Source organism: Plutella xylostella, chromosome 3, assembly GCF_932276165.1.
Source record: "Plutella xylostella chromosome 3, ilPluXylo3.1, whole genome shotgun sequence".
NCBI classification, from domain to species: Eukaryota; Metazoa; Arthropoda; class Insecta; order Lepidoptera; family Plutellidae; genus Plutella; species Plutella xylostella.
Window position 1 is genome coordinate 2184634 of NC_063983.1, and position 26748 is coordinate 2211381.

The 26748-nt window shown below is 40.2% G+C and overlaps 1 protein-coding gene and 1 long non-coding RNA gene across 3 annotated transcripts; one reads left to right on the forward strand and one right to left on the reverse strand.

Annotated features, from left to right (window-relative positions):
• LOC105395095 (serine protease inhibitor dipetalogastin) lies at positions 1-26748 on the reverse strand. Of its 2 annotated transcripts, none has more exons than XM_048626466.1 (2): positions 26620-26748; positions 1-699 (listed from the first exon to the last, which is right to left on the reverse strand). In XM_048626466.1, the coding sequence occupies exons 1-2, from the start codon at positions 26633-26635 to the stop codon at positions 143-145; spliced, it is 573 nt and encodes a 190-aa protein (XP_048482423.1). In that variant the 5' UTR covers positions 26636-26748; the 3' UTR covers positions 1-142. The 2 variants fall into 2 exon arrangements, with proteins under 2 accessions (XP_048482423.1, XP_011565319.3); XM_011567017.3 differs by lacking the exon at positions 26620-26748 and adding an exon at positions 1636-1796.
• Positions 11053-13220, forward strand: LOC125489703. Its single transcript, XR_007267187.1, has 3 exons — positions 11053-11098; positions 11385-11526; positions 11609-13220. It is a non-coding gene; the product is annotated as an uncharacterized LOC125489703 (long non-coding RNA).

Here is a 26748-nt window from a genome sequence, read left to right on the forward strand (position 1 = left end):
GTCATTTAGTTAATGTTTATTTATTTAACAATAGCTAAAAGTGATGTAGGTAAGTACTTCCGTACATTCTTAACAACAATACATCTCACAGCCAGCATCATTAATTCCACTGGGACTTATCTTCTCCTCTCCCACCCTCAAATCAGTTGCTCCTCAGATACGGCCTGTCCTTGTCGATGCAGTACCTCGGGTGCGCCTCGTGCACGCTGGGGTCCTTCGACTGGGCACACTCCAAGAGGCATCTGTTGCCGTACCACCTGGTGTCGCTCCCGCACACGGGCTCCCGCTCCTTGCTGCAGTCACACTCGCTGCCCCGGTCGCACGGGCCCGCGTGGCGGACAGCAGTCGACGGCGCCTGGCAGTTCAACAAACACTCGTTGGTGTACGTTTGTCCGTTGTCTCCACACACCGGCTTGGCGTTCCTGGGGCAGTTGCACGGTAGCGGGGACTCGGCCACTTGCACGCCGCCGGGTATAGCTGCTGCGTCCACCACGGTGACGCCTCTGACTCTCCTGCCGTGAGGCTCGCAGTCGCCATGGTGCTGGACGGTCAGGTCGGCGGACTTGCTCTGGGCGCAGTTGAACTCGCACTGGTTGCCGTAGGTGCGGCCGTCCGAGCCGCACAGGGGCTGGTTGATGAAGGGGCAGACCCCGCAGGCCGGCCCGCAGTGAGCCGCCGCTGCCAGCAGAAGGACAGCGCCTGGTCGAGAGACATGAAGTTAATGGTTTAATTTTAGTGTAATAACTATAAAATGTTTTCATGAACGACAATAATTTAATACCTAATATACTACACATACCTACTTGTACCCTAGTCTTAGTATACTTATCTAAGCAGCAAGTAAGCTACCTATTTATTAGGTAACCTAGGTTTCAATATCAATCATCTACATTTAAGAACTTCGGGTGACACGTTGCACATTTCGTAATATTATCAGGCTGATGTCGATCGGATAGCAAACTGTATGAATCATTATGAAGATAATTATCTTCATAATGATTCATACAATTCGAAGTAGGTAGTTAGTATTGATTGATGTTATCTCGACTTTCATATTGATGCTTTGAGATAAACTTTCAGTATCGAACCATCCTGAATATCTAATCATAGTTATTCTGTCTTTTTATGGTAGTTAGGAATTGATAGATAAGTACTACTCTGTGTAAAAAGTATCTGGATTAGATCAATAAAACAAAAAATGTTACATTTTTATAAGTTACACTGTTTTCAGATTTGCGTTTACGAGTAGTACCTACCTACTTGCGGGAATTTTCCTTTTTGTCTTCTTTAAAATAATCTTGTTATGATTGGATAATTCGTTAGCGTATGTGTATCGTTTCGGAAGGAGCATACTTTGAAGGTGATAAAATAAATTGGGATGAATATCAATAATTTTTTGTTTTATTGATCTAATCCCGATACTTTTAACACTTTTAACTTTGTATACTTAGTTAGTTCTTTTCTTACACAACCACAACAATCTGTAGGTATAGTTATCCAAATTTGTGAACCTATAGGGTACCTACCTATGTCTAACTTCATAAGCATGGGTAACACAATACAGAAGCAAATGAAAAAAATATATATGTATATTAAAAAACTTAATTAAAAAAATATAACTGTATTAAAACTTACCTAATTGGAAAAACATTTCTTAAAAATCCTTAAAATGTAACTATGTGTAACAAACAACAGCTCGGGTTAGTTAGTTATCTTACTTCGACTGATGCCCGAATCTGTCCAGCACCATTTTATACACGGCCACAGTCTGCTATCATAATCAGTCAGTGTATGGGTCAACAGGTGAATAGTGTATGTATAGTGTTTATTTATCATCGTCCGAAACTCTGGCTGCCGGCTATCAACTTAAGTAGTGTTGGGACTAGCATCAACGGCTTCAGGCCGAAAACAGTTTCTCTGCTAACTACTAGTTACTGTAAAAATAATTTGAACTCTTTATAATCTGAATATGCAGGTGTAAGGTGCAATCATTCGCGCAAATGCAGGCGCACACACTCGTCCTTCCACACCACGACCCAATGGAACGGAAATCCGTTACGACTGCAAGTGAAGTCGGGTGATGTGTCTGACCGACGGCAACTATACGCCCACCACCGTCGCCCTTCAGGCCATCCACCTTGCCTTGCTGGATCTCCAAGTCCACCAGTCCCTTGTGCATATCTGCGTCGGGCTGCCTTTTCGGCGAAACAGACTTTAAAATAGCATACGCTATGCGAGCGGTAATTGCATTGTAACACGTGATGATGTGTCTGGCCGACGGCAACTATACGCCCTCTATCGTCGCCCTTCAGGCCATCCTCCTTGCCTTGCTGAGTCGCCGAGTCCGCCAAAACCCTTCCGCATATCTGCATTGGGCTACCTTCCTCACCGAAACAGACTTCATGCGCTGTGCGAGAGGGAACCGCATAACTTGGCCACATGGCAAGCCCCTCGTCCAGTTTAGCCCGCGAGCCGACGCGGTGTACCGGGGTGTGGCCGCTGTGCGCATCACAGCTACTTGGGGCCACTGGAGAGAGTTTATAGGCCAAAACTAAATTTATGGCAATAGGCCCGCCCCCTATTACATTGGGACTAACATACACTCTGGCGAAAAGTGGGTGCAGTAATGCACCTCTGCCTACCCCGCAAGGGAGTACAGTAGTACAAGGCGTGAGTGCGTGATTTTTTTTATTTTTTTTTTTATTTGTCACAGTCATCTTTCCCAGTTACATACATCGAAGCTGGCAGGAAAATATCGATGCTTAATAAGTAATAACCCACTACACCCGACACAGAATATACTTATTTACTAACTATATTCCTACTGATCTCCGAACCTCCGGAATTTAGTTAACTACTGACCGTGAAAATTTCAGTCTCTGTCTCCCAATAATACCTAGGTAGGTATAAGTACTTTATAAAATATATTATAAATGTCAGTTATTGCAAAATTTACATAAAGCCGAATCATTCGGCCGTCCACGGTGATCGTCCCATCTCTACCAAAATAAACTCGGGTTTCCCGCCGCGCTTCGCAGGAAAATAGCGAGTTTACTCCTCGTTGTTTGTCTGTTCACATGTTTATCCCCCAGCTTTATTTACATAGGCCGGTACCTACCAACTAAAGTTAACAAACAATCTTTAAGAAATTAACGAAAATTTATTGGGTAATAATTGTTAAATTGTTTTTGACGTGAATACGAATAATACGATGAACGTCTATGGTTTTGGTAAGGGGTGTATCTTTGAAAGTTGTAAGTACCCCCCAAAAATTGGGCATCACCGTTTTCGTTATATCTTTTGAAATATCGTAAATACCTATCTTAATTTAATTTATACCACTGGAGGGCTGAGATTCCAAAGAACAGATTTAAATAAGTAACAGTATGGCATTGTGGGGGCTTCCCGCCATTTTGAGATCATTTTGCGTTTTGTTATTATGATTATGAAAACCCAGATTTGTAATTAAATTAGTGTTACTTTTGATTCAGATATGCTACAGTATTGATATTGATTTTAATCGTGAGCTGTTAATGAAATCTATCGATATATCGAAACAAAAATTACTAAAAATACCACCTATGAAAAAAAAAGTTAAAAGTATTGAAAAACAAGTGCGTTTTTTTTACCTCCGCCTATTATGCATTCAAAGCTAAAGTAGAAATTCAAATTTCATGGATTGTTAGAAAGCCTATTTCAAGGAGAATCGAATGGTACTCGTATAAGTATAACAAAACGCCATATGATTAAGTCCGGCACCGGATACCGGTAAATGCTATGTTTTTAGAATAGTTGTCACTATAAACATTGCTTATCAATTTTTATCAAGGTGATGAGAACAAGATAAAAAATAGAACAAAATATTTATGATAGTTAAGTAGGTACATACCTACCTAGGTGCAGCCTCGAAATACCTACAGACCTAGTTTAAATAATTTGGTTGTAGGTAGGTACAACGTAATTTTTTAAAGTCTGTCTACATTGAGATAAAATATATATTGTAGCAGAGCGTATACTGAACAGGTTGGTGGCTTAGAAATTGGTGCAGGATTTTAATAAGTATCTTAAAAAAAAATTGCAAACAGACCATGTCGTTTGCCATTTTTCGACTTATTATGAAAAAACCCTCGAATTCCGTGGGCCCATTTTCATGAAATCTTAAATGTATATGTAGGTAATTAAATTCTTTACAAAGGTAACTTTCATTGGATTTCATGGACCAGAAGTCATCTTTTTATGCAAAAAACTAGTAAATACCGTTTTAAAAATGATGACGCCGTGACAGATTTCTGATTTCTTCAGTCGTCGCCCTGATGGCGGCGTGTTAGGAGCGATCCCCACGCCATTTTATTTTTTATCAAATATTTCACAAAAACTGCATAAATTTACAAATGATGACTACAAATACTACAATACATTTGTATTTGCTATGAAAAGTATAATTTTCTCGACATTTTAAATGTAGAAAAGCTGAAAATTCTTAGAAAACATTTCGATTTGTTCACATTTTTTATTATAGAGTTACAGATGCATAGATAAAGATAAACATTACACATCATCATCAGCCAATAATCATCCACTGCTGGACATAGGCCTCTCCCAAGGAGCGCCACAACACTCGGTCCTCGGCCTTCCTCATCCAACCACTACCCGCCACCCGCCTAAGGTCGTCAGTCCAGCGGGCAGGAGGGCGTTCCCACGCTTCGTTTGCCGGTTCGTGGTCTCCACTCGAGAACTCGTCTACCGCAACGGTTATCGGTTCTTCGGCAGATATGACCAGCCCACTGCCACTTCAGCTTGCATATTTTGACAGCTATGTCGGTAACCTTAGTCCTCTGATGGATAACCTCATTTCTGATACGATCCATCAGAGGAACCCCAAGAATAGCTCTCTCCATAGCACGCTGAGCGACTTTAAATCGGAGGACCAGTCCTACCGTCAGTGTCCACGTTTCTGCACCATACGTCATGACTGGCAGGACGCACTGGTTGAAGACTTTTGTCTTCAGGCTCTGAGGAATGGCCGAGGAGAATATGTGACAAAGTTTCCCGAATGCAGCCCAACCCAGTTGGATGCGCCTTGCAGCCTCCTTGTCGAAGTTGCTTCTGCCTAGCCGAATAGTCTGCCCGAGGTAGACATATTCTTGCAGAACTTCGATTGTTGCCTCACCAACGGCGACCGGCTCCGGTTTGATGTGAGCATTGTACATGACTTTCGTCTTGTCCAAGTTCATACCGAGGCCTACACGTCGGGAAGCAGCATTTAGGCCACACATTACACATAATGACATTTATTATCTGGTAACTTTTTGTGAAAATATGAATGCAAATGTTGACAATCGCACTCAGGTACAGATTTTTCTAAGGCTTTTGATACTGTGCAACATAGTATCCTCCTTCATAAAATGTGTACAGTGTTTGGCGTGGATGGACCCATGTTGAAATGGTTTAAGACATATTTAAAGGATCGAACTTGCTTCGTTGTAGTTAATGGATATAATTCATCAAATTTTAAGCAGTTTTCGGGAGTACCACAGGGTTCACACCTTGGCCCACTGCTGTTCGTAATTTTTATTAATGATATTCAAAATTGCTTTAAACACACCGACGCCTATCTGTTTGCAGATGACCTTAAAACTATAAGACCTATTAAATAAATTCATGATAGCAAGTTGATACAAGAAGACTTGGTGCGGCTTCAGGACTGGTGTCGACTTAATAAAATGCTTCTAAACAGCAGCAAGTGTTACTGCTTATCTTTTTCACGGAATCAGAATATTTTACCAACATCTTACCACATCAATAATGTGAAACTTGAAAGGTATCATTAGGGACCTTGGAGTGATTTTTGACAGTAAGTTGACATTCAGGCCTCAATACGATAACATACTTATAAAATCTTCTAGAATGATGGGATTTATTTTAAGGAACAGCAAGAACGTTCTTATAAAAAACGCACTCTGAGGTCTTACCCCAGTGGACTGAATTATTTTAAAATACTTTCTCTTAACAATAGAAGAAAATTACTAGACATGTCTTTCTTTTTTAAGCTATTAAATAATCAGCTTGATTGTCCACCTTTGTTAAGTAGCATAAATTTAAACATTCCTTTTAAAATGGCAAGAGCTCATGTCTACAAACTGTTCAAGGATAAACCACACAAGACCAATCTCGGTATGAACAGCCCTATAACCAGGATGATAAAAATGTATAACTCGTTTCCAAAAAACTGTAATATTGATATTTTTAGTGAACATTTGCATGCGTTTAAACGAAAACTAATCACCTATTTCACACATTTGGTTAAACATATTTAATAATTATTAAACTGTAAACTAACCAACCTTAACTAATTTGTTGTACCTACTTAAGTAATCTTTGTTTTCATATTTTATATTATTTCATGTTGCTATCTTTGTAAGCTGTGGTTACCTATAATTGGATAGTCACCTGACCTGAAACATCTATTGTTAAATTAATTAAGCTGTTTTTTAATGTAATGTAATGTGTACCATCTGTGGGTGATCCATAAATAAATAAATTAGATTCTCCGAATAAGGGCGGATTCGACCAACGTCGAGTAACTTTTTACTCACGAGTAAAGTACCAGTTACTCGCGAGTAAGCAGTTTTTGCATTCTACCAAACCTGAAACCAAGATAACTAGCTTATCCCAAGAATAAAATGTTATACCGCCAAAATTGACCGTGTAACGAGCTTATCCGAGAGTAATTTTGTAATGGCGGCAGCACATCAGCTGATTAGAAAACCGTCATAATGACATATAAACACATCTGTCAAAACATAAACAAAAGTACGTTAAAAGGCAAAGTCTCAGAATAACAACAGCGAATAAAATATTAAAACATAAACAATTTCATACTTTTATAATCCATTCAAACTAAGTTGGCATGTCATTTCTATTGCATGCTTTGAAACGCAGCTATTTTTATTTTAGTTGCATTACAGTTTCGTTCCTCGTTCATTCAATTTAATCATGGTATAACTTGGTAGAATGCAAATGTACTTATCCTAGATATTTACTCGCGTATAATTTTAATTCCAGTATAGTTATTCTCGTGTAACGTGATGTTTGGACGAATTCACCCTAAGAACTATAAGGTCAATGCAGTATACCAAAGCGCGAGCTCGTTAATATTCTGAAGGCTACTAATTTAACTTTATTTTATTTTAACGTGTACTATGTGTATGCTAGATAAGCTACATAATATACAGGGTGATGAAAAGTAAGTGTGCACAATTTGTATGAGAAAAAAAACGTAATAAAAAAGATATAAGTAGGTATTTTAAGATGTGGTAGTCTGTTACTACAGAGTGTTCAAAATTAAAGAACTATCATCATCATCGTCAGCCAATAATAAAGACAAAGATAAAGATAAAAAATCTTTATTCGGTGTCCAGCACCACACACCAAAAATACACAAAAATATAACAAATAAGTAAAACAAAACAAAAAAAAAACCTTATATAATGTATACTTATTAGTACTTAATAGCGGTGTGTGTTGTGGCATCCACCCACCTGACGCGGGACTGATTTTCAGTCGCGTCCTTCCGTGATAATCATCCACTGCTGGACATAGGCCTCTCCCAAGGAGCGCCACTACACTCGGTCCTCGGCCTTTCTCATCCAACCACTACCGGCTACCCGCCTAAGGTCGTCAGTCCAGCGGGCAGGAGGGCGACCCACGCTGCGTTTGCCTGTTCGTGGTCTCCACTCCAGAACTCGTTTACCCCAACGGTTATCGGTTCTTCGGCAGATATGACCGGCCCACTGCCACTTCAGCTTGCATATTTTGACAGCTATGTCGGTAACCTTGAAGAACTATAATTTAATTTTTTTATTATCGATTTAACAAGATTTGCAAAAAAGCGGTTAAGTGCGACTTAATCTCGCAGAGAAAAAAATCTAAATGTTTACTGTAGCTATGAATTGCACATGCGTTACAAGTAGAATGAAATACCGCATAACTATGTAAGAGCCTAGTATTCAAATGAGAAACTTACAAAAAAAAATACAATTAATAATGAAAAACATAGCTTTTTAACCCCAGACCTGTAGAGGGGTGTTATAAGTTTAACGTAATGGCTGAACCGATTTTAGCTTTAGATTTACCTTAAGTATATTCATATGATTAAAAAAAAAAATGTTTTACCATTTTGGAATCGCCATAAAATTACCTATACAGGTTTACAGGTGTTGCAAAAAGGTATGCCAAAAAGGAGGTTATTCTGAAAAACTTTTGATCTATGTCTAGTTTTGGAAATTCGAGAAAAATAAATTCGTTCTTGATAATAAAATAAGTCACTATCTATCTATTTATCTATCATGGCGAGCTGATTTTCCGCATTTAGCCTCCAAGGTGGGCCATTATGCGTGAAATACCTATGGGGTGACTAGCTATTAAGCCACCCAAGCTCACGCCAGAAAGCCAGTAGACGACCTAGGTTGCTCATGACTTCCCGGAGGGACCCCGGAGATCCGAGGATTTTTGATCGTATTGTCTCCACGCCTTTGCAATGTAACAAGACATGGGAAGCTGTTTCATCTTCCTCCATGCAACTTCTGCAAAGAGGAGTGGTGGAGATTTTCATGCGATATAGGTGTTTATTTAACCGGCAGTGGCCTGTTATGGTACTTATCACGACACGTAAGTTTGCTCTGTCCAAGCATAATAATTTGCGTGTTAGTTTAGTATTAATTAGTGGTACAAAAGCTTTTGTTTGTTTGCACTCGGCACTGTTACTCCAGAGATTGGTGTGGCATTCTGTCGTTCGGGAACGCAACCAAGAGCGAATTTGGTTGAAAGGGATCGGTACTATCGGCTCTGGGCCTATTGGTGCAGTGTCAGATCCCTTTCGTGCAAGTTCATCAGCAGCGTCGTTCCCCAGCGACCCGCTGTGCCCTTTTATCCACTGGAGGGTTATGGTATTGTTTTGTGAGGCAAGCGATTCTAGAGCTGAGTGACACTCTAGTACTAGCCCCGAAGTTATAGTTTTGCTAGACAAAGCTAGCAGAACTGCAGCACTATCAGATAGGATACGAATACGTTGATTCGTAACCTTTCTAGATTTGACTGCGTTAGCGGCCCGTGTAATAGCAACACATTCAGCCTGAAAGATTGTGTTGTATTTGCTTAGTGCCAGTGAAAAATGAATGTTTAGGTCATCGGAGTGGACACCAGCACCCGTACCTGACGTTTTTTTTGGATCCATCAGTGTAAATTCTCAGTTCATATATACTGGACTGATCTCTTGGTTCTTCATGCAATTGAATGTTATAGTGCCTTTTAAATATATGGATAAGCGGTATTCGATCACCAATGGCTGCCATCATTGGTTGATGTTTTATGGCTTCCAACATAATGGATGTGTGTGACGCTGTTGAGTTATTTGCCCAGAGGCCAGCTGCTCTTAGTCTAAAAGCGGCGGCAGCTGCTTCCTGTTTCACCACGAGATGTAATGGTGGAAGGTCGAGAAGTACCTCAAGTGCGGCCGTGGGTGTTGATTTCATGCATCCTGTGATGGCTACACATGCAAGCCTTTGTAGCTTTTGCAGCTTGTTTTTTACTGAGCTAAGTTCTGTTCTGGGCCACCAGACTACAGAACCGTAAGTTATGGTAGGTCGTATGACAGCTTTGTACAGCCATAATGTTAATTTTGGTTTAAGGCCCCAGGTTTTTCCTAACATTCGCTTACACTGCCAGAAAGCGATCGTAGCCTGTTTTATTTTGTTATCGAGATGTTTATTCCAGTTCAACTTGTTATCTAGCGTTATGCCAAGATATTTCACTTCGGTTGAAAGTGTTAGTTGAGTACCAAATAATGTAGGCAAGCTCATGTTATTGAGTTTTCTCTTGTTAGTAAATAGGACTAATTCTGTTTTACTGGGATTGACTTTTAGTCGATACTCCCTGCACCATTGCTCGACAATCTTCATTGCGGCCTGCATAACGCTACAATGGAGGTTCTCGAATTTCCCACTAATGAGGATGGTGAGGTCATCTGCATAGCCGACTGTATAGAAGCCGCTGCTGTTGAGTTGTCTAAGCAGGTCGTCAACTACCAGATTCCACAGTAGAGGTGAAAGGACCCCGCCTTGAGGGCAGCCTTTAGCTACAATGCATCTGGTTGTCCCATTTAGGTTGAGTTGTACTGCTCTTAACTTTAACATATTATTTATCCAACCCCGTAGAGTTGGATTAACATTATATTTGGTTAAGGCAATGTTGATACTATCGAAGTTTGTTTTATCAAAGGCCCCTTCTATGTCTATAAAGGAAAGAAAGAAAGAAAGAAAGAAAGAAAGAAAGAAAAACTTTATTTGGCTTAGACAGCAATATTAATTTACAAAGAAAGATGGAATGAAATATAAATATAGGTACTTAATCTAATCAATCTAAATATATATAAGTATATAAATCTAATAATGAGAAAAAAAAATATAAAATTATTGGTGATAGGCAATAAATAATATGCTGTCGTCGTCAAAACGGTGTCCACTCAGCTACTGCAGCGCCTTTGGTTGGTTTAAAGGACACTGCGCTGGTTTTCAGTGGAAGCCTTATAGTGACGCACTACGCGTAGGTAGTTAATAAAAATCAAACGAAAACACGGGGGAAACAAAAACAAAGTGAAGTGCGCGAGCGACGACATGGCGGAGCGCGTTCGCCCTGAAATCTACTTTCAGGCAGGAGCGGCACACATAGCCGGCGCCGGCCACACGTGTCGCGCGCGCACCGAGACAAATAATAAGAACGTGATAATAACACTAATTAATATCAATATAAGGTGAACAGAAACACGACACATTATCCTAACTAATATTATAAATGCGAAAGTAACTGTGTCTGTCTGTCTGTCTGTCTGTCTGTCTGTCTGTTACTCTTTCACGCCAAAACTACTGAACGGATTTGAATGAAATTTGGTATACATACGGTCCAGACCCTGGGAAAGAACATAGGCTACTTTTTATCCCGGAATTCCCACGGGAAAACTTTTTAAGGCGAAGCGAAGCGCGCGGGAACAGCTAGTAATAACATAAAGAAACAATAATGATAAATAACATTAAGAATTACGGTAAGTGCCTACTTATCAATACCATGTAGTTATGTAATATGTATAGGTTACTAAGCCATTGAACTGGTAGTGTGTTTTGTGTTATTTGTAGTGAGAAATAATAATGGTATGTGAAAGTTATCAAAAACATGTTGTGTGATAAATACGTGTATGTATACATAGATAATTATAACTCATATGTATTATACATAAATAAATAATAACTAGGTACTCGTACATATATATTCATAAGTACTAAAATTTTAGAATAGTGTTGTTAACTATAATTCACTACTTTATTGTTCAGGTTCCAAGGACTAAAATGAAATGTCAAAGCGTGTAGAAGAATATTATGAACGATGAACGTGTGTGTGTAGCAGACAATAATGGGAATGGGCCTGCAACCATGCAAACGAAATCCTACCTTGCGCATCGTGGATAAAATTCAAGTGAGTGAAATTATGGTTGTGCCTTTTGAACTGCTAGTAAATAATTTTTATAACGTTTTCTAAATGTGTAAATTGTTTTCAGACCACGTATAGGGGGTGGGAGATTATTGAAGATGTCGCTGGCAAGATACTTAAAGCTATGCCGATACATGGCTGATTTGTGCTTGGGGGTGAGCATCAGATACGTGGAGGCCCTCGTGTTGATGGTGTGGTGTTGGCGCGCCCAGTTCAGCTTATCATACAGATAATCTGGCGACTGATGCTTCACGACGCCAAAGAGGAGAGTAGCCAGATGCAACTTCCATCTCGCCGCAATCTTCAGCAGGTTTGACCTATTTAGAAAGGGTGTAACATGAGTGCGCGGGGGAATGTTGAAGCAGAACCGAGCGCAGGCATTCTGCACCCTTTGAACCAACCTTTCTGTTTTACGCAGTAAGCACGGTCCATATACAGTGTCGGCATAGTTCAATTTAGATAGTACCAGTGATTCGCACAACTGTATACGGAGGGCTTCATCGATGTACGGTCTTATGTTATACAGAAGTTTAAGTCTGTAAAAACAATTTGTAACCATGTTCATAACATGTTTCTCGAAACGTAGGTTACTGTCAAACACAAGACCCAGGTTGCGCGCTTCTGTAACCCTTTCAATAACCGTCCCATTTAGTATAATGTTAGGGTTTTCTGCTAGTGTATCTTTGACCTGCTTTTTGGTACCAATTATCATATACATAGATTTGTTCGGGTTAAGGTGAAGGGAGTTATTATTAGACCAGGTTGTAATCCGCTCTAAGTCCTCATTAATGAGCTTACATGTTAGCTCTGTCTCGTGTGGGGGGCATGACAAGTATATTTGTAGGTCATCTGCGTAGACATGAAAACTACAGTTTTTCACCTCCAAAGCGATGTCACAGGCGTACAGTATAAATAGTAGAGGTCCTAGGATAGATCCTTGTGGCACAACCCTGGTCACTGAATAGTTCGCTGATAAAATAGTTGTACCATCAGATTTTCTCAACTTGACAATCTGGGATCTTCGATCTAGGTAACTAAAGAACCATCTCACCGTGCTGGGGTCAAAACCATAATATGTCAATTTTGCCAGCAGTAGCGGGACACTGATCGTGTCAAAAGCGCGGGAAAAGTCGAGTAGTGTCAGTATGGTGGATTTACCCTTATCTTGGGATGCGAGAATGTTATCTACCACGTCTAGGAGTGCTGTCGTTGTACTTCTACCCTTGCGGAATCCGGATTGCACTGATGGAAGGATCTTGTTTTGTTCGAGATAATTGGACATTTGGTGGTGTACTACTTTTTCTAGTATCTTAGATAGGGTAGATAGTAGGCTAATTGGTCGGAGATCCTTAAAGTCCGTTGGGTCTGACTTTTTAGGAATAGGGTTTACTAATGCAATTTTCCACTGATCGGGGAAAATTGATGAAGTTATGGATTGATTAATGATGAAAGTAAGGATGTCTAATGTGCGTGGAAGTGTGAGGATTAGCATATCCAGTGATATTCCATCATATCCTAGCGCATTTGATTTGAATTTTTTAATTAACCCGCTGACTACTTCTTCAGTTATGGTTTGTAGTTTGAAGTTATGTTGATTGTGTTTATTGCTTTCATAGTAAATAATATTAGATAAATTTAGACTGTTATTACCGGGAAGATTTAAAAAGTGTTGATTAATTTCGTCGGGGTTAGTAAAATGTTCTGGGAGTACTGTATTTTTATGGCTCCGCATAACTGTTTTTTTAAGATTATTCCATAGAGTGGATGAATTTTTAATATTATTATTAATGTTGGACTGATAGTAAGCTCGTTTTTCATTGAGAATAGCGGCTGTAACTAAACTTTTCAAGTCCTTATAGTGTTTTTTGTTTGAATCTGAGCCTGCGACGCGAAACTTTTTATACGCTGCATCTCTCAAGCTCATCATATACTTAACGTTGTCAGTAATCCAGGGGTAGCTGAAAGTTTTTATCCGTACAGTTCGCTCGGGAGCGTGGAGATCGAATAACTTGATCAAGCAGTCAGTGAATACGGCAACCATTTCATTTACATCTTGTAATGTTTTAATATCTTCCCAGCGAATCGAATTTAGGTCACTATTAAATTGGTCCATTGAAATATTTTTTAAAGGCCGGTATGTTATCCATTTCGGAGTAGGCTTGGGTTTTTTAATATTGAGGTCTACAGTTATAAATGCATGTTTTCCCAGTGTGGGTATACGCTCAACGTTTAGTCGTCTGACCTCGGTATCCGCGCTCACAACATCTATCAGTGTCTCGCTACTATCGGTGAAGTGCGTAGGTTCAGTGACCAATTGGGCTAGGCCTACACTATTCACAAAGTCGCAGAGTTGCCGCACTTTGCCCTCATTCATACTGGTACCTAATAGGTTAATGTTAAAATCCCCTAGCAATATGGTTTTATCGTAGTCTACAAACGAAGTTACAGAATCTGTCAGGGCGTCAAAAAAAGAGTTGCAATCTTGCCACGGAGGTCGGTAAGCGGTACCAATTAACAATTTGATTGTGTTGACGGTACAACTCAACCACATTTGCTCAATACCTGTCGCGGTGGGGTGGGTACGGAATCGTGCCTTTATACCAGTTTTTATATAAAAACAGTGGAGGCACCTAGTGTTGATTCTTTGTTTGTTAGCGCACACTCAATTTTGTTCACTACGCTATGGAGTGCTGTTTCGGTCGATTTGCCAGCGATATAGGCATGTTGGCTGTTATGTAATGGTTTTCGTTTGAGATTATTATCTCGTATGTGTCTGTCACAAAGTCTTTCTAGGGTCTTTAGTAGAAACGACGTTAAACTAATAGGTCTGTAGGACTTTGGATCCGTGTAGTCACTTTTTCCTGATTTAGGAATAAAGGTTGATTTCACCTCTCTCCACTGTTTAGGAATGTAGTTATGTGCTAAGCAAGCCTTAAAGATATTCGCTAAGCTTTGCACGATAACCTGTTGTCCCCACACTAGGAGCGCGGGGAATATACCATCCAAACCAGCTGATTTAAAAGGTAGAAAGCTGTTTATGGCCCATTCAATTTTTTCAACGGTTACTAATTCTTGGGCGGTTATCCAATCAGATATTGACGGGTTCGAGTGCTCGCTATTATCCCAGGTCAGATCATCAACGAGGCGGCAGTCTGGGAAATGCGTTTCAAGGAGTACTTGGCACGTTTCTTTATCGTTGTTAGTATAGGTTTTATCGGCTTTTTTTAGGCAGCCAAGGTTTTTATTTTGACCGCAGTCTAAGATTTTTCGGACTCTAGCTGCTTCGTTGTTGGATTCAATGTTTTCGCAGAATCGACGCCATGAGTCTCCTTGGCGGATTCTTATTCGTTTTTTGTAGTGTTTTTGAGCTTCTTTATATAGCTCCCAGTCAGCATAGTGTCTAGTGTTTTTGGCCCTATTAAACAGCTTCCTAATCTTACGTCTCAGTCTCTCAAGCTCCGGTCCCCACCAGTGGGAGGTTCTGGGCCGAGTAGGCGGAGACGCAAGTGGACATGCTTGTTCATAAGATGTTGTTATACATGTTGTTAGTGACAAAACATTGGTTTCTATAGCCGCGGTGGATTGCGACATGTCTTTAAAGTTTATAGTTTGAAAGTTTTGTGTTAGTGCTTGAACGTATTTAGTTCGGTCAGTCTTCCGCGGGTTACGGCGCGGTTTGACTTGCGGTGGTTTCGCTTGAAGTTTAAAACATATTCTTCTATGATCGGCACAGGATGGTTCGTTTGATACATGCCAGTCCGAAATTAGGTCCGTGACGCCAGTAGTAGCAAAAGTGACGTCAACAATTGTTTGGTAACGCGATGAAACGAACGTCGGTTCAGAGCCTATATTAAGAATGTTAAGGTTTGTTGAAAATAAGTAAGTTACCAGGTTTTCGCCCCTTCTGTTGGGAGTTTCACTGCCCCAGAGCGGATGGTGCGCGTTGGTATCCGCAGCGATGATCAGCTCTAGGGAGTTGGACTCGCAGTGATGCACCAGGTCCGCCAACTCACCGGGTGGAGGATCTCCATCGCCAGGCATGTAGGCGGACGCTAGTACAATTGAACTACAGTTACCCACCAAGTTCTGAACTAACACAGCTGTTAAATCTTTCGTGCAGAACTGGGTGAGTTGTACCGCGTCCACAGAACGGGGCATGTAAATACACGTGCGTGGGTTAAGAATAGAGGTGTTTAAAAACAACTTACCCCCAATGTTGCTGAGACCGCAGATACGGCTTCCCCTGATCCACGGCTCCTGGATCAGGGCGATGGTCCCGGTGTTGACCTCCAGCTGCCTGCGTAGGGTAGCCGCCGCAATCTGCTTGTGCTGGAGGTTGGTTTGAATGACGGAGAGGTTACTGAGGCGAGCGGAGAACATCACTGTCCACCGACTCCGCATCAGCATCCGATTCTTCGTCATGACCGCCACCGTCGATCCAGGACGATAGAGCCGCGGGGGTCGCAGCAGGCATCGTCTCGTTGGAGGTGCTCGGCAGGGTCGTTGGTGCCTCGACTGGTGCAGCACTCACAGGCGTGGGGCTGGAGGTGCACAGCGGTGCTGTTGGTAGCGGGTCCTCACTTTCTTCGGGAGGCTGGCTGCCCAGAACGCCGTTGTTGAAGAACCGGATGTAGATGTTGCCCACTGCAAACGTCATCTGCCGTCCGAGCTCCATGATTCTTGGCACCTCCGATCTGGGGATGCCGAGGTTGAGGAAGGAGTCCTTGCCATTGTGGATCTGGCGGTCGTACAGGGTCCAGTCCCCCACGTTGTACATCCTGTTTTGTCTAATCAGGGTTCTTTGTATGCTCAGCGGCTCGTCAGTGCAGGTGTCAGGAACCAGCAGTCCAGCTCTCACCTTGGGCACTAGCTCCGACTGCCCGATGACCGCGAGCTTGGTATTAGGCACAGGCGATGGCATCACCTCGACCGTTTTCTTCAGCCACGCAAGGGTCTCGTCGTCTTCACACCACATCTTCAAGGCCCCGTGGCTGTGGTGTGGTTTTCCCTTGAAGAGAGGGCAGAAGGGTGTTTCAGTCAGCGGGACGTCCAGCTGCTGAATTATGACCTTCTGCACGGCCACCTTCAGGTCGTTGGCCTGGTCCTCGGTGAGGCTGCGCGCCGGCACGGTGACGAGGGCGACATCCAGGTGTGTCCGCGCGACATTGGCGTAGGTTGGGGCCTGACCTGCTGCAGGAGCAACTTTTGCGCGCTTGGCGCCGTCTCGTCAGGGCGGACCCGCTTAGCCGAGGTTAATTCGGCATCAGCAGGCCTGCGCTCACCAGTGGACTGAAGCCCACCGGCCGGCGCCGCGACGGTGGCAGCATTAGCTGCTCCTTTTACCCCTGCTACCCCTGGGAGTGGGGCGTCGAGGTCCAGCGGTGTTGGTGGTGGTCGCCGGGACGGTGGTGGTCGCCGGGATGGTGGTGGTCGCCGGGACAGTGGGTGCCGCGCGCGTAATCGCAGCGCTACTCCCCTTGTCCCCGGGGGCCTCGACTGTGGAGGCAGCCGGCACTGAGGCGGCACTGGGTAACGCGCGCGCTGAAGCGACACTGCCACCCGAACCGGCCACTGCGCCAGCCGACCCCACAGTCGATTCCCTTTTGCGCCGATTCCTATTGGCGCGCTTATTGGCGCGACGGTTCTTGCTGACTTTCCGCGCCACAACGGTCTGCCATGTGCCCTCAATAGGTAGCTGCTGCTGCGGCATGGCTTCGGCGAGCTCCGACATGTTAATTGTGGGCGCGTCCTCCGCGCCCGGTTTGGCGTCTTCCATCACGACGGACGCACAGTCACTATAAGTCCTCACAGCTCGCACAGGTTAATTTACAGCGGCACGTCGTCGGAGAGTTCGGTGATCTGCCGTTACATATTTTAGTTTGTTTACTAACACTACGTTTCAAATTCAACTATCGTACTCAGTATGTGTTATTATTCTGATGTTGTGACAAGCACACAGAATAGTTTTGTAACACAACTCGGGTCCCGACGACCCCGATAGTTAAAATTGGAACGCAGTATCAATAATAAAATATTGCGGGTATGACTATAATTTTTGGCACATTGGCCGAAAACTATTGGTGGTGATTTATAGGAAATCCGTGGTTTTGCACTGAGATAACACTTGAACTATGCACTTGTATAAACACAAACACAATGCACTATCACTCAGCACCTTTGGGCTATTTTTCGTGAAAAAACTGATAAAAGTTGCGGAGCGTAACGGCGCACCGATGACGGTTTTTTTTTTTTTTTTTTAAATAAGTCACGTAATCGAATAAGTTACTATGTAAAAGGTTTATCTTTCAACCGCAAAGGTTTCTGTTGAACCGCAGCCTGAGTGCCAGTGAGTTCCTCACTGACTGGAAGCTGGCCACATTAGTGCTCCTAAAGAAAGAAAGCAGGCCTGTAGCTGTAGATTATCTTTCTGTTACCAACCCATCTGACTGGAGCCTGACAAGCTCTTCGAACGAGTCACATCTCATACGTGTCCAACAGGTAAGTACATTAATTACCCGAAAGGAGAGGGTTTGTTTTCGCAGTAGGAGATCAGGTACGGAGTTCCACAGGGATTGGTCTTGGACCCCTCTGCTGTGGAACTTGGCATACAACGCGGAACTGCGAATCGAGCTCACAAACGGCGTTAGAGTGAGGCGACGGCGTGAGTCCGACGATAGAACTATAACTAATTTTTTAGTTCACCTGGATTTGAGTGAAATCGTAATTAGGGACTGACTCGGTCTTCAAAATATTTTTTTTTCTATAATGTAAGTTTACTATGAACCCTTATATTTATTTCGTCATGTCTGTCTGTTTGTCTGTCCTGGCTCGTTCTCTACCGTTTCTGCACCGATTGCCACAAAAATACAAATTATACAAAAATTGGTTTTTAAAATTTTGGAAAAATAAATCTTTTTAACCCAAACAGCGAAATATTGATTCTAAAAAAAACCCAACTTAACCCTTCGTGTAAGGTATCGTTAAAAAAGTATGTTTAAATACAACAAAAAAATCCTTAAACCATGTGGATCAAACCGCCCAGTATCGAGATATATTAATACAAAGTTAAAATTAAAGCGTCCCCCTGCACTGTTTACCTCTAAGTAAGTACTTTCAACGAAAACTATAGCGGACCCTGTATCATACATACTTATTTTATACAACTCGACCAACTAATGACGTGCAGTTGCCGTAAATAAATGGAAATGTATGGATTTTTTTTGTGTGAAGCGGTCGGTCCATCTTATGGCTACGGAAACCTTTCATGTGCGTGTCCGACACGCTCTTGGCCGATTTTTTAAAAACAGAAATATTTGTAGGCACAGCGAGCCAGTGCGCAACAAGATGTAATTTTTTTAGTTTTTTTGGAATAAAGTATATTAAGTAAGTATTTCTATCATATCCAAAATACACGTACATATTATTATTTTTCTGGTGACCCTTGTGACCACCCCATTGTGGACACCCTGTATATGCAGAACTTTTTAAACATCAAAACACGAGAAGACAAACAGCAAAAAAAACTAACTAAAAAGTCACGTGAGTCGTGACCAAAAAATGTATATGGAGAATCATTTTTTTCACGAATAAAACAAATGACGTAGAATAAAAGTTATTCAGAGTGACCCCCTGCGAAACGCCCTTTCGGCTAACTATACTTTTTTTTATTTACTATGATTATACCTCACATGGGAGCAGAGTTTAATACAACACCTTGTACCATTGTATAAGTATAGTTATTTCGCGAAAAAATATATTATTTTCACGAATTTTGAAATTCTGATTTCATTTTTGGGCTTAGATATAACATGCTGCACTTGTAGATTTCGGCTTAGTATACCCTTTTTGCAACACCCTATATAAATAAATTACTAAATATTTAAAGAACCTACTTTCAATTTAAAATACCTACATATTTTCGTATCACGTACAAAACAATATTACATAGTATAGTTTTAACAAAATGCCATGTTTTCACTTTTAAGTTTTCGAGTAGGTACTATAATAAAATCTCATGTCATTGTCCGTCGAACGCCCCGCATACCTCAACCCTCCCTCACTAGATTTGACAGATTCTGATTTTATTCTAGCATCAGCTACCTTAATGCCACTCAGCATATTTCATTTCATTTATTTATTCATTCACAACATGCTGTCATATTTGAAATTACAATGGGGACTTAATTCTAACTTAATTCTAAAAAAATTCAATTTTCAAGGGTAATTTACACATGAGATATTAATAATTAACAATAGTAAAAATAATAATAATAATAATAAAACAATAGAAGATAAGTAAATTAATTAATTCAAATTGTAATAAAATAAATTTAATTTTAAACAAAGGCTAAGCATCGCTATACAGCGGGGTAACGCGGCCAGCGTCTTGGGTACCCTACCCGACAGTGGCAGCGATCTGGCCAGCATTTTCTTTTTAGTTTAATTTTAATTTTATATTAGTTAGTTTTTAGTTAGGCATTAATATTAATTTAATTAAGAAGTAGTATGTAAAATGAAGACATATACAGATGATTTTATTACAATCATAATTGCGTTACTTAACATTTTAAACATTATCTAAAATTTAAAATGTCGATTTAAAAAAAAAAAATAATCATGTCAAATAAAAATAAAAATATTAGTCATTTAAAAATTCGTCTATTGTGTAGAAGCACTTTTCCAATAGATGTTTTTGTAATGTATTTTTGAATGAAGCTATTTTATCAATTTGTTTTAGGTGTGAAGGAAGTTTATTATATAAAGTGATTGCCTGGTATCTCGCACTGTGTTTTGCGACTTGCAGAGTTGGGTGCACAGTATCTATGCGTATGTCTTTCCTCCTAGTTTTATTACGCGCAGTTTTATTTTCGGGAGATTCAAATCTCGGTAGGTTCTTTGCTAGCTTGGTAAGCAAGACAAAAATATACAGACATGGAACTGTCAGTATGCCTAACCGAACGAAATGTTCCCGACACGACTCCCATGGTGGAATCCTAACCATTGTACGAATTGCTCGTTTTTGGCAAGTAAAAGCTTTCTTGGTGTTATAATCGTAACTGTGGCCCCAAAACATGATGCTATATCTTAACCGGGATTCCACCAGCGCGTAATATACCATCTTAAGATGATTTAGACTCAGCTCATCCCTCAAACTTCTGAGGGCATAACAAGCTGAGCTTATGGAACCCTCTATTGCTAGAAGTTCATGCTTCCAGTTTAGAAGTGAGTCTATATGGATACCGAGAAACTTCACTTCGTCAACAAGTTCAATTTTATCTCCGTTCAGCTCAATATCAAGTTTATCATTATTTCTTACAGTATTTCTAAACAGTATCGCACTCGTCTTATTTGGATTAAGGACTAGCTTATTTGCACTAAACCACATGTTAAACGCTGACAGAGCTTGGTTAACTGATTGGCTCAATGCATCCATCTCATCGGAATGTAAAATTGCGTTTGTGTCGTCAGCAAAGACTACCAGTTTCATATCAGGGACTTTGTTTGTTATGAAATTGATTAGGTCATTCGTGAAAGTTATAAAGAAGATGGGTCCTAATATTGATCCTTGTGGAACGCCTCTGCTGATCTTAACCGCATCGGATTTTGCTACTCGTTCAACACCATTTTCAACATATTTTATTTCGACGAATTGTGTCCTATTTTGTAGGTAGCTTTGAAATAGTGCGAGAGATTGACCTCTGACCCCATAGTACTCTAACTTTTCTAGCAGGATAGAATGATCAACCATGTCAAAGGCTGCACTTAAGTCAAGGAAAAGACCAACTACTTTTTTACGATCGTTAAGATTTTTAACGACGTCATCCACTAATGAGTCAATTGCATCAGTTGTTCCAATGCCCTTCTGGTACCCAAATTGTCTACTACTAAGCACATTATTTTGAATTAGGTGTTGCACAAACCTATTCTTTAGTAACTTCTCGAATATTTTTGATAAAGTCGGAAGTAGTGAAATCGGCCTATACTTTTTAGGATCCGTCTTAGAGCCTTTCTTAAAGATTGGTAATATTTTCGCAATTTTTAATTGTTCTGGGAAAATTTTTTCTTCAAAGCATTCATTAAAGAACAATGACAGTGGCTCAGCTAAAATATCTATATTCTCCTTGATAATACCTATGGGAACTTCATCATATCCACACGATTTTTTATTTACCATATTTGATACTACCTTTTCAACTTCTATTGGAGTGACATTATGTAGTCGCATACCGGTTTCAACTCTTTCAGTGTTGTCTCGTAGAAATGACTGTACAGTTTCAGAGTTATTGGAAGAAGCATTATCATTGTTATTAAATTGGTGTGAAAAAATTTTGGCTACTTGTTTAGGATCATCAATAATTTTACCCTCCATTTTGAGGATGAGTTTGTCCTTTAACCTAGCACCGTCCTTGTTCCTATGTTTATTTACTATTGTCCAAATATGTTTTGATTTATTGTCCGCTTTATCTATTTCCTGCTCAATTGTTAGTTTTTTCAAGCTTCTAATGACTTTACGATACTGTTTAATGTACCTAGATTTGTACTCCAGTATTGAGATATAGATAGCACAGAGCAAAATTGACTGCCCGGAACTGCTTCAAAAGATACATCTGTCAATACCCCGTAGAAGTTTGCGTAAGTCTGTCCTCCTATATGTACCATTTGCCCGCACCAATTATAGGCAGAACTCATTTCTTCTGAGAGCATCCAGCGGTTTTAACGAGTTGTCAAATGCAAATGTTGATTTAGATTTATTTTGTAGCCAAGTAGGATTAATTAACTATAGTTTTACGGAGAGTTTTAGCTCATCTGTTTTGTTGAGCGAATAATTTGTGCGAGCTGTATTTCTGCCCAATAAGAACTTATTTTTACTTATTTTTACTAACATATGTGTGAAAACTTTTAATTGGCTATGTATTATTAATCGAAATTTCTTATGTATAATATTTAGCTGTAAGTTTTCCTATGAATAAATATAAAAAAAAATATAAAAATATATCGGCATTACATTTTGTTGCAGTGCTCAAGAAACGTTTAATTTTACTTGAAACCCTCAGTCCTTTTGTAATCCAGTTTATTTTGTTTTGTTTACCAAAATTGGTTTTCTTTTTCTTTTTTAAAAAGCTCTGATTAAATATTTCTGTAAATTTGTACAAAAACGAATTTATACCCACAGATTTCCAGTCTTGCAGTGCAATTTTATCTCTAAAAAGATTGAGGTTATTTTTATTATACGTTCTCTGTTCCTTGTATACAAACTGAGTACAGATATTTTGTTTATTAAGTACATCTCCTTGTAAGGTACTGTTAAAAGTACCAGAAATGCTTGCATGTCCATCGCCTATATTGTTGTGGTCAATATCAATATTGGTGACGTCGGGCTCATTAACGTTTGTCAAGATGTTATCTATGCATGACATAGACTTATTTCGTACAAAGGTTACAGAATCGATTAGTGGTCTAAAGTTATAGCATGTCAATAGGTTTAGGAGGTCATATTTTTTTTTGTTATTTGTTAAAATGTCAACATTGAAATCACCTACTAATATCAACTTCTTATTGAAAAAGTGCTCCAACAACTGCTCCAATCTACTCATAAAACAATCTATATTTTTATCCGTAGGGGTACGATACAAACAGCATATATTTAGATTTGTATTTACATCCCTTATTCCACAAACTTCGAAGGAGTCAATTTTATACATTTTTTTACATATTGCAAGTTCTTCGAAATTACTGTTATTTTGGGCCAATACGAACAGAAGCGCTAGCACGGGCCACATTTAGGTACCTAAGACGTGACAAAAGTTTTGTATCGTGGTCACTCACCCAGCCTCAAGAGTGAGCGCGACGGAGAATTTTTGTCACGTCTTAATATCGCCCCGTGGTAGCCCTTCAGGTCAAACTGAGACGAATATGCCGTCCTTGACCTCCCGTCAGGGGGAACGGATCCGAACTCCTACTGTGCCTAACGTCCTGTGTAGTAATTCACGTGAGCAATTATCCTAATCCTAATCCTAAATATCCTAAATCCTAAATCCTAATCCTAAATCCTAAATAATATTATAAATGCGAAAGTCACTGTCTGACTCTCCTACTATAGAATAGGTTTAACATATTAGGTTTTGTATTTATTTCAGACAACTGAAAAACTTTAATACCGCGATGTAGGATCTTCATATTAATTCGCCTCGGTTCCATACAAGCTCTCTGTATTGCGCTTTTAGTGCCATCTGTTGGTTATATCCGGAACTGTCTGTCTGTCTGTCTGTCTGTTACTCTTTCACGCCAAAACTACTGAACGGATTTGAATGAAATTTGGTATACATATGGTCTAGACTCTGAGAAAGAACATAGGCTACTTTTTATTGCGAAACGGAGGTTGTAAGGGGTTAAAAGGGGGGGTTAAAAGTTGTATGCGAATACTTAATTTTAAAAGATAAAAATACTACGGCTGACTGGCGTAGTGGTTAGTGACCCTGACTGCTATGCCGAAGGTCCCGGGTTCGATTCCCGGCCGGGGTAGATCTTTTTTTAAATAAACTTTATATTTAAGCACTTGATGAGCAATAATTAAACATTTTGTTCTAGCGTTTTTGAAACTTCGATCTGTGAGTGGATGAAATAGGTGTTCATATTTTGTATGAAGTTCGTCATTTTTGAAGATAAAAACATTATATTTTGTATTTAGGCACTACATAATCACAAAAAAATTATAATTAGCATATAAAAAAACCCAGTGTGGGGGTGTAATATAGGGGTTGAATGTTTTATGGGTGTTGAGTTTTAGAAGTTTAATTGATATAGTAGCTATGTCCGCTCCTAGATGGCGTTGTCGGATCGGATATAGATCGCGGTATGGTTTGATTTTAGCTAATGTACTTATAGTTTGTATGTATTAGCAGTTAGTTTTTAAAGGTCCTCGAAAACAACCCAATAAACGACTGTACTTTTCAATACGTTTTATTCATTGTCATTTGGTTCTTATGCGTTATGCGTCATTTTTGAAGATAAAACCATGAAACTTATTACGTAGGTGTTTTAGGAAAATATGCAGAGATTTTCTATACGGAATTCCCATGACTGACACGCACAGGCTAAACGTAGCGTAGGCACTTGAAATTAGGAAGGGACGTAGCTTAGGTACCGTATTTTCCCACAAAAACCGGAGTTAGCGGTTGAAATTCGGCATTAACTTAGGCTGTTTTCAACAGCATGCGGATTTGATCACGCACGCGGGATTTCCCCGCACGCGTTCATACAAGTATTCATTGTGACGCGTGGAATATGCACACGAGATGCGGGAAAATGGCGTGCTATCCCACGTGCGTGATGAAATCTACATGCTGTTAAAACAGCCGTAAAGCTTAGTTACAATAGGATATTGCAAGATACCTAGATGTTTTCAATCTAACATGTCTGCACACCTTAGTAAAGTTATGGTTTTGTTTTGAAAAATGGGAGTTAAAGTAAAAAAAAATAAGTAGTATGAAAAAAACCAAAACTGCATAAGTTAGATGCTTGAAATTAAACATTTATAAATTACTATTCTGCCATTGCTATACAAGTCTTTGCTCAATGAAGTCATGAAAATCATTTTTAGTCAAGTATCTTCGTACTTATTTGTCATCTTTCATCTAATTTAATACCACCATGGCATGTTATTGGGTAGGTAGTTCGGGAGTAGTCCACGGCAAAATAATTTTAAGGCGAAGCGAAGCTCGCGGGCAACAGCTAGTAGTTTATAATTATGGTGAAAATCGAAGCATCATTTTATTTTTGTAATATCCCAAAAAAATCGAAAAATTTATTCAAAATTACAATGAATCTCTGATACCTTCCGCTTACTTTAGGCATAGACTAATCTATAGGTTTTGTGTTTTGTAGCACCTTGTAAATTGTAAGTAAGTATACTTACCTACTTACTTATCTGTTAACAACATGACTTTTTATAGCTCATCTGTAAGTAGGTATATTTAGTTGCTAGTCCGCTATTCTACATTGGCCCGCGTAGCGGACGCTAGTGGTTGGAGCCAGACAGTTTAATAAACACTTGTTGTTGTACGCTGCCGCTGTACGGTATAGCTGCTGCGTCCACCACAGCCCCGCAGTGACCGAAGTGTAGGAAGGTCAGCTGGTCGGCTGACTTGCTCTGGGCGCACTCCAACAAACACTGGTTGCTGTAGGTGTGGCCGTCGGAGCCGCACACGGGCATGAGGATTGCGGGGCAGGCGCAGGGCGGCCAGGAGTGAGCCGCGGCTGCCAGCAGGAGGACTGCGCCTGCTGGAGAGACATAAAGGTTATTTTTATTCATAGCAAAATATAAAATTATTTCATCAACGTCAATAGTTAAATTATTTAATCATACCTGTCCAGTCTCAAAAAATCTAAACTGCAAATATACTGCCTACTTATGAGGTAGATAAGTAGGTACTATAGGTACCTATCGATCATCTAGATTTTAGAACTTCCGGGGACATATTTATATACCTACCTACTTATTACATTCCGTAATATTACCTATCAGGCTGGTATCCATGCGAGAGAAAACTGTATGAATGACGATAAGTAGTTAGTATATAATATAGATATTGATGATATTTGAGATAATAAAGTATCGAACCATCCTGAAAATTTAATCATATCCTGTCTTTTCATGGAAGCTAGGTAAAAAGATGTTCTAGTTAGTTCTACCTAACTCCAACACAAAAATCTAAATTTATGTCTATAATTTGAGTCTATGTTAGTACGCAGATGTTGCCTCCAACATCTGCGCATGTGGTGCGTCTCCACAGACCATGGAGCACCTGATGGTGTGCCCTGGATGTCCCAACACCTGCACCCGGGAAGACCTCCTCAAGGCCAACCAGAGGCGTGGCGGTCCACTGGGCCGCGGAAGTGTGACAGTTGCCATCGACACAACAAGAAGAAGAAGAAGAAGATGTAAGTACGTAGGGTACCTATGCCTAAATTAATGAGCTGGATAACACAACATAGAAGCAACTGATATAAAAAGATATACTTACTTAAGTAAGTAAGTATAAAAAAAACATTAGAAAAATACTAGGTATGTTAACTTACCTAATTGGAAAAACATTTCTTAAAAATCCTTAAAATGTAACTATGTGCAACAAACAACAGCTCAGGTTAGTTATCTTGCTTCGACTGATGCCGAATCTGTCCAGCAACACATTTTATACACGACCACAA